Source organism: Dipodomys ordii, unplaced genomic scaffold (assembly GCF_000151885.1).
Source record: "Dipodomys ordii isolate 6190 unplaced genomic scaffold, Dord_2.0 Scaffold23, whole genome shotgun sequence".
NCBI classification, from domain to species: domain Eukaryota; kingdom Metazoa; phylum Chordata; class Mammalia; order Rodentia; family Heteromyidae; genus Dipodomys; species Dipodomys ordii.
This window is the reverse complement of record NW_012267239.1, coordinates 12,395,872-12,404,752: the sequence shown is the minus strand read 5'-3', so window position 1 is coordinate 12,404,752 and position 8,881 is coordinate 12,395,872. Positions and strand designations below refer to the sequence as shown.

Genomic DNA, 8,881 nt, shown 5'->3' with positions numbered 1-8,881 from the left:
CGGTTTTCTGGTGGTTTATTGGAGATAGGAGTCTCAGGGTCTCTCCTGCCTGGGCTGGCTTTGAACCTTGATCCTCAGATCTCAGCCTCCTGAGTAGCTAGGATTACAGGCGAGAGCCACCAGCGCCCGGCCGCTATAATGCATCTTTAAGTTTGAGATTTTAGCTGGGCGCCAGTGGTTCGTGCTGTAATCCTGGCTACTCAGGAAGTTGAGATCTGAGTGTCAATGTTCAAGGCTAGCATAAGGAAGACAAATCGGCAACTCTTATTTTCAATAAACCAGCAAAAAGGTGGAAGTGGAGGTGTGGCTCAAGTGCTAGAGCACCAGCCATGAATGAGATCCCAGGGTCCTGAGTTCAAGCCCTGGTACTGGCTAATATACAGGCACAAAACTTGTGAGTTTTCTTTGTATTGATTTCTTGATCTTCTCAACATGGATGAAGTGGATTTGAATGCTAGGTTTTGTCTTAACTTTGGAAGTCACTCTTGTGGTTGGGATTGAGGTGAGGAAGATGACCAGAGAGGGCTGCCTTCCAGAGCCAGCCATGCTGTGTACCCGGGAGTGCAGGGGCAGCCTGGGCAGCGTGGGGAGACCTCATGACGTCCGAGTCCTCCCCCCCCCCCCCCGTGCCCTCAGAGGCCTCGTGAGACGGACGCCTGCTTCCTCCTGCTCCTCCTCGCCTCACTGCCCAGTTCAGGTCGACCTGGCCATGACACCCACAGAGCCTCCTTTCATAGTCAGGTTAGCTCAAACTTAAGCTCCTCCTGTCTCCCTCTCCTGAGTACTGGAATTCGGGCGTGTCCTCCATGCCCCGCTGGTGTTGGGAGAGGACAGGGTTGCTCTGCTCTGCGGGCTCCACAGGCTTCACATTCACACTCACTCACTTCTTAAGTGAGTTTGATGCTTCAGACAGTTTGCTGTTTGATTTCTGCATAGTGCGGGCTCCTTGGGCCTGGGTGTCTGCTCTGTGCAGCCCCTTCAGTGGAGCGTGCTGTGTGAGTGGACGCAGAGGATTACTTAGAACAATCAGAAACATTCACGTTGATTTCTGGGGCAGGTTTTAACCAGAGCAGTGCAGGTGAGGTCTTGCTGTACAGGTAGCCCAGACCTGTTCTCTGGATTCCATCAGCAAAAAGGGGCCAACAGGAGGGGCTGTCAGCGTCTGTAGCATGTGGACCAGGGCCTGTTAGAGCTAGGGGGCACTTTGGGAGCAGCTTTTTTTGCTGGGGGGGGCAGTTGCTATTCCTGGGGCTTGAACACAGGATCTGGGTGCTGTCTTTGCGCTTTTTTGCTCAATATTAATGCTTTACCACTTGAGCCACCGCTGTGCTTATGGTTTTTTTTTGTGTGCGATTAATTAGAGATAAGAAGAGTCTCATGACCTTTCCTGCCTAGGCTGAGTTTGATGTCAACCATCTGAGTAGCTTGGATTGCAGGAGTGAGCCCCCGTGCCTGGTGTGAGGGAAGGGCTGGCTAGTGGCCAGCTCACAGAGTAGGGACAGTGTTCTGAGATCCGATGGCTTTCTTCCACTCTCGCTTTTCTTAGGGTGACACTCAAGAAAACTTTGGTCCTGGATGTCATGTTGTGAGGGGAGGCGGGGGGGGGGCGGGGGGGGGGCTGAGCCTCAGCTCAGGTGTGGGTGGTTCTCCTTACTTGTTATTCCAAGTGCTCAAGAGAGACTCAGAGTCTGCCGTCCAAGCCATTGGGAGGGGAGGGTGCGGCAGGGTGAAGGTGGCTCAGCCTGGTGGTCCCCAGACCTGAGCTTCTGCGTGTGGCAGAGTTCCGCAGGACACGGAGGAGGAGGAGGGGTGGCGCGCAGAGCCACCTGGACTGCAGGCACGCGGGTGAGTTTCTCTCTGCTCTCTTCTCTCCCTGGCTTTCAGCCCTACTCTGGAAGAAATGCTTTGTCTTTGTGGCCGGAAGGCCAGAGCATCGTGAGCAGGAATGAGTGGAGGGGACAGTGCTCAGAGGCCAGCCAGTCTGCTCCTTCTAGCAGGGAAACCAGCATGCAGGAGTGCTGTTGCTGTTTACCTTTTTCTTCTCTTTGTTTGGCTCTCTGACGGCGGTTCTTCCCCTGGCTGAGGGGCAATGTGGCATCTAGAGTTCCCAAAGAAGCCCCGTCCGGATCAGAACTGAGAGAAGCCTGGAGAGGAGTGGACTGGAGACAGGGTCTCGGTGCTGTGAATGTGGGAGAGAGACCCCACGTAGTGCCTCAGAAGCCTCAAAAAGTGAGGCGATACTAGAACCTACCAAAGTGACTGAAACCAGTTGGGAGGCCCAGGCCCAGGCCTTTGTTGTAAGGGGATCCCTGAACAGCTGTTCACACTTGCTGGTAAACTTCACACTCAGAAGTATCTTAAACACCTGGAGTCTAAAGAGCTTAACACTCAGAAAGTTGAGCTATGACCACCAGTTCCAGAGGCAACGACAGGCTGACCTCCCCAGAGGTCCGGTTACTCCAGGATTGGGTCATCCTGACAAGATGACTTGGTTTGGACTTGGGTGGCAGTTCTTACTTTGGGGGAGAGAGAGCAGCTCACCTGCGTTCAGCAGGCCTGCGAACTTGCGCAGGCTCTTGAACGTTGCCTGTACCTACGGGGGCTCCCACTGCTGTCGGAGCGGAGCGGCTTCAGGGTCATTAGACATGCCAGGAAAATCTCTCCTCTCCCTCGCTTCCTCCCTCTCTCCGCTTTCTCTTCTCTCTCCTCTCTGCTTTCTCTCCTCTCTGCTTTCTCTCCTCTCTGCTTTCTCTCCTCTCTGCTTTCTCTCCTCTCTTGCTTTCTCTCCTCTCTTTCTCTCCTCCTCTCTTGCTTTCTCTCCTCTCTCTCCTCTCTCCTCTCTTGCTTTCTCTCCTCTCCTCTCTGCTTTCTCTCCTCTCCTCTCTGCTTTCTCTCCTCTCCTCTCTGCTTTCTCTCCTCTCCTCTCTGCTTTCTCTCCTCTCTCCTCTCTCTCCTCTCTCCTCTCTGCTTTCTCTCCTCTCTCCTCTCTGCTTCTCTCCTCTCCTCTCTGCTTTCTCTCCTCTCCTCTCTGCTTTCTCTCCTCTCCTCTCTGCTTTCTCTCCTCTCCTCTCTGCTTTCTCTCCTCTCTCCTCTCTCGCTTTCTCTCCTCTCTGCTTTCTCTCCTCTCTCCTCTCTGCTTTCTCTCCTCTCTGCTTTCTCTCCTCTCTCCTCTCTCTCTTCTCTGCTTTCTCTCCTCTCTGCTTTCTCTCCTCTCTCCTCTCTCTCTTCTCTGCTTTCTCTCCTCTCTGCTTTCTCTCCTCTCTCCGCTCTACTTTCTCTCCTCTCTCCTCTCTGTTTTCTCTCCTCTCTCCTCTGCTTTCTCTCCTCTCTGCTTTCTCTCCTCTCTGCTTTCTCTCCTCTCTCCTCTCTGCTTTCTCTCCTCTCTCCTCTCTGCTTTCTCTCCTCTCTCCTCTCTGCTTTCTCTCTTCTCTCTGTTTTCTCTTCTCTCTGCTTTCTCTTCTCTCTCCTCTCTGCTTTCTCTCCTCTCTGCTTTCTCTCCTCTCTCCTCTCTGCTTTCTCTCCTCTCTTTCTCTCCTCTCTGCTTTCTCTCCTCTCTTTCTCTCCTCTCTGCTTTCTCTCCTCTCTCCTCTCTGCTTTCTCTCCTTTCTCTTCTCTGTTTTCTCTCCTTTCTCTTCTCTGTTTTCTCTCTCCTCTCAGCTTTCTCTCCTCTTTCTCTCCTCTCTCCTCTCTGCTTTCTCTCCTCTCTCTTTCTCTCTGCTCTGCTTTCTCTCCTCTCTCTTCTTGTGTACTCCTCTCTCTCCTCCTATCCCCTCTTGCATTCTCCTCTCTCTCTTCTTTTTCTGTCTTTCTCTGTTTTCTGTCTTTGGTGTGCTGAATTGTGGACGATAACTGAGCATTAGCCTTGGGAATTGTGTAGAAGCAAGGTTTACTTTGCTGGAGGTTGTGACATTTTCTTGGTACGAGTTCTGTCTCCATGATTTTCCCTTGCCCTTTTATTCTCTAGGGCCATTTCCAAGATGTAGCTATCTTTAGGCTGTATCACATTACAGGTGTTTCCTTTTCTTCTTGTCAAAATTGGTAATGGACTAGGTACTGGTGGCTCACACCTGTAATCTTAGCTACTCAGGAGGCTGAGCTGTGAGGATCCAAGTTCAAAGCCAGCCTGGGCAGGAACTTCTGTGAGACTCTTAGCTCCAATTAACTACCAAAAAATAAAAAAAAAGGAAGTGGAGCTGTGACTAAAGAGATAGTAGAGTGCTGACCTTGAGCAAAAAGCTCAGGGACAGTCCTGAGTTCAAGCCCAGGACTGGCACCAAAACAAACAAAACACTCCCAAACTTTCAGATCCCTCATCTGGCCAGTATTTCCTTCTCCAGAGATCCTAGCGGGTTTATGGGGGTGCTGTTCTGAAGCAGGTGAGGTAGGTGTGTGTGTGTGTGTGTGTGTGTGTGTGTGTGTGTGTTTACAGCAAGAGAAGACATTTTCTGCCAAAGCTACATAGGGCTTGTGTCTTGATAGGATTTAGCTTATTCCTCCTGAGAGTTTAGATGACAGTTTTAAATTCACAGACCTTGTTAGAGGAATGCCATGTGTATTTCTTCCCCCAGAGAATATTTGGGCTCTTTTGCTGGGGATCTAGAGAAGGTGGAATTAAATGTTGCTTTAAATTTCTAGAAAGCCAAGGTAAATAATCTTTTGCAAGCAGAGAGGAAGGGGTTTTACCGCCCCGCCCATGCCAGGGCTGCTTGTTCTTGACCCTGCTTGCTGGGATTTGCGCCTCATCCTGGGACAGGAGCTTTCAGGAAATCCATGTTTCTCTATGCAAGGGGAGAGCTCTCTCCCTTCCTGAAGCGTCTCTGCTGCCCTTTCTTTTAATTAAAATTTCTCCTTCCTAATGTTGGAAGAGCTCCCTAAAGGTCATCCTTGAAAGGGCTGCGGCAGGAAGTGCAGCGGCTAGTTTCTGTCCTGTCGTGGGGGAGGGGAGCTGTCACGTACTCTCCCTTTTCTGTCCTGCTCAAAAGGAGGTGTGTTTGCTAGGGACTGGGCCATGATGGCATCCAGAGCAGCCAAGGCCTGTGCCAGCAAGCCGCTTCCCGAGGTCCTCTCCCTTCCACAGAAGTGCTCGTGACACATCTTACAAGTGCTTGTCACTTGATTTTTGCGAGACTTAGGGAAAGTGTTGTGTGCACTAGGTTTTCTTTCCTCTTTGCTCCTCACTGTGAAAAAAAAATCCAGCCCACAAAAGTGAAAAGAGATGCCTTTCACAAACTATCAGGGAAAAAGTGAAAGGGATAAACTCAAGAGGAGCGTCAAAGGAGACTTCCTTGGTGTCAGGATGCGTGTGCAGAGAGAGTTCACGTAATTAGTCCGAGGACTGCCCTCTGCATTCAGTCACCATGTCACCACACACTTCCAAGGTAGGCACTTAGAAGAAAGTTCTCTGGAGAAAGTTACATCACTTGTCTCCCTGGCTCTCCTGGAATGGAGAGCAGTAGTAACAACCACTCTGGCTGCCTTTGTCTGGCAGGAACAATGAAGGCCCTGATCCATCTGACCTGGAGATTAGAGCATCACTGGTGCACACGAGGCCCAGACTTGAAATACGAAGTGGTGGACCAGGCAGAGAGGCTGTGGTTCCCTCTGGCGCTGCCGTCCACTTCAGGGCTGCTGTGCTGCAGAGTTGGCCCCCAGTGTTTCAGGTTTGCAGATTTGCTGCATGTGAGAGCTATGTTTACAGATGTTTCACGAACTAGAGAAGCTGCTCTGAACTTTACCCAGAAGATAACAGGAAAATACTGGATTTGCCCAGATTCCTTGCTAGTGTTTTTAGCTCTAGTTCTTTCCTTGAATGCTTTTCAGTTACAAAGCTTTGTTCTTCAGAGTGCACCTGCTGTTTGTTAACTTATCTACTGGCTCTCAATCACATACCTTTCTTTCAGCTACCATTTGGTTTCAGGCAATCTTTCTAACCCCTAGATTATAGATTAGACTGCCATTTTTCTTCTTTGGCTTGGAGGCTTATGACATTAAAGGGACGAAAGTCACCTTGAAAGGCCAGTTAGGCCTTGTTTCAGGAAAGCCGTGCTTTGGGTGAGGATTATTGACCAGTGCTAACCTTGTTGGATGGATGGTTGATGGGGAACTAGACTGTAGAGAAATCCCATCTGTGTGGTAGCAGACCAGACTGCAGCCTACTGACCCTCGCTGGGTGGTGTTTGTCACCAGATGACGCCATGCACTGAAAGGTGCGTGCCACCACGTGCAGTGTGAGGTTCTAACTGGTCTCCACTGAGCATTATGTAGTATTGCAGATTAAGACAATCAGTCATAGAAGTAGTGGTACTGGAATTTGAACTCAGGACCTTATGCTTGCAAGGGTAATGCTCTACTCCTTGAGCCATGCCCTGGCCCTTCTTGGCGGTGTTAATTATTTTTCAGATAGAGTTTTGAGTTTTTGCCTGAAATGCCACTCCTGCCTTACTGATGGAGGTGAGGTCTCACTAGCCTTTTGCCCTAACAGATCCTCCTGATCTCTATTTCTTGAGTAGCTGGGATTTCAGGTGTAAGCCATCACACCTAGCTTGGATTCTGCCTGGCTTTGTTGATAAATCAACACTAGAGAATACTAGATTAATAGAGACTAAAAGGTAAGCAATCACACGCAATACAGTCTTATACTGGATGCTCACTTTGAAAACCAAGCTATAAAGAAAGTTCAGGGATGGGGATGAGTCTAGAAATAGTTTGACTAGGCCAGGTATGGTGACACATGCATGTAACTCCAATTCTTAAGAGGCAGGAGCATCTCCAGTTTGAGGCTAACTTGGTCTCAAACAAAAAAGAAGCCCGAGTATAACATGAAATTTATTGACATGAAAAGATAGAGAATAGAATTTAAGGGAAAACAAGCTGATTACCAAGAAGAAAATAGTATGCATAAATGCATGGGTAAAGATTTGGGGCTGGTGTGGTGGTGCTATCTATAATCCTAGAACTTGGAGGTGGATGCAGGAGGATTCTGCCTCTAAGGTCAGTCTGGGCTGTAGAACAGAGACCCCAAGAAAGAAAAATCTGGAAGTATATACACTAAGGTGGTGTGGTATTCTCTGGGGATGGAATTTTTTCTGTGAAGTTTTCCTTGTCTTCCTAATTTTCTGCATGCACTTGTCTTGTTTCTGCACTAATAAGCCTTTTAACTTTTTCATCTGTTCTGTACAGATGAAAAGCTTTAGTATATTTCATTAGTTTTTTAATTGAAAAGGATTTTTATTTGGGACTTTTTTTTTTTTTTTGCCAGTCCTAGGGCTTGAACTCTGGCCTGGGCGCTGTCCCTGAGCTTTTTGCTCAAGGCCAGCGCTCTACCACTTGAGCCACAGTGCCACTTCCACTTTTTGCTTACATGGTACTGAGGAATGGAACCCAGGGCTTCATGCATGCTAGGCAAACATTCCACCACTGAGCCGCCTTCCCAGCCAGGGACAGTTTTTTGAATGGTGCCTTTCTCCTTTTAAAAGATTAATACTATATAATGAAAAAGTTCAAACGTGAAAAATAGACAGAATAATTGTCAAGAATTTCTATGAGCGGGGCTCCCGTGGCTCACGCCTGTAATCCTAGCTACTCAGGAGGCTGAGATCTGAGGATCATGGTTCAAAGCCAGCCCCGCAGGAAAGTCCGTGAAACTCTTTTCTCCAATAAAACCACTAAAAATCTGGAAGTGGCTCAAGTGGTAGAGCGCTCGCCTTGAGCTGAAGAGCTGAGGGACAGCACCCAGGCCAGAGTTCAAGCCCCACAACCAAAAAAAAAAAAAAAAAAGAATTTCTATGGACTCCTGTCCTCTCTGGAAACAAACGCTGCCATACCTCGAATCCGTTGCTTTGTGTTTGTGTCTAAAGCCTAAGAGTGTAACTCATGATACAAGTCTCATGGCAAATAGTAAGGTTACCAGTCTGTTAAATATCCTCCGCATTTCCTCAGTTGACTTGCAAGTTGCACACCATTGTGTGTGTCTTAGTGCAGCCTCTCCTGCTGCTGCCGCGCCTCCCAGCCCACTCTGTTCCTTTCCTCTAAGGCTCTTGCTTGTCTTTCCCCTCAAGGCTTATTTGTGGAGACAACTGGGCTCCTTGTAGGGTTTCTCACAGTCTGCATGCTTCCTTTTAATGCCAAGACTGGACATGTCTATGGAGAGCATGGGAGCTTATAAAACATATTTATGGGACGTGTTTGTCAAATCTGAGCGTTTAGAGGTTGGGTTGATATACACCCTGAAGCCTTTTGAGGGCAAGACTCTACAGCCGATGATCTGAGCTAGAATAAAGCAGCTTGGACATTGGATGTGCAGGAATTACCCGGATTTCCTTTTCAATTCTTAGGTTACAATTTACTCTGCAAGCAGACTCTGGTAAATGAGACTCTGAACACCTGGGACAGAGTGGTCTGCACATTTGCTGTGCTGTCATCCCTGCATGCTGGATTTACTTGTTTTGGTGTGAAGCCTCCTAAGGTACTGGTTTCCACTGCCTGCTTACCGCTTTGTCTCTAATGATTGCAGGTTGAAGATGGCAGTGATTCAGATACCTATAGAGAAGAGAATGACGAACAGGGAAATTACTCGAAAAGAAAGGTCGTCTCCAACTGGGATCGATACCAGAATACTGAAGAAGAGCTCAACACCGACGGCGGTGAATCGCAGAGGGGGACTGACTTCAGTGTGCTCCTGAGCTCAGCAGGTAGGCTCCATCTGTGTGCTGCTGCTCAGTGCTATGAAGGAAGCTGCATCTTTAAAATGGTAATTCAGGGGCTGGGAAGGTGGCTCAGGGGTAGAGCGCTTGCCTTGCATGCCTGAGGCCCTGGGTTCGATTCCTCAGCACCACATAAGCAAAAAGAAAAAAGCCGTAAGTGGTGCTGTGGCTGAAGTGGT

General features: G+C 48.8%; 1 protein-coding gene across 1 annotated transcript in view; it reads left to right on the top strand.

Annotated features, from left to right (window-relative positions):
* Aven (apoptosis, caspase activation inhibitor) overlaps positions 1 to 8,881 on the top strand; it is a 55,434-nt gene that overhangs the window by 6,837 nt on the left and 39,716 nt on the right. Inside the window, exon 3 of the mRNA XM_013014308.1 lies at positions 8,513 to 8,690. Coding sequence (XP_012869762.1) covers positions 8,513 to 8,690 — 178 coding nt within the window. The remainder of the gene's footprint in view (positions 1 to 8,512; positions 8,691 to 8,881) is intronic.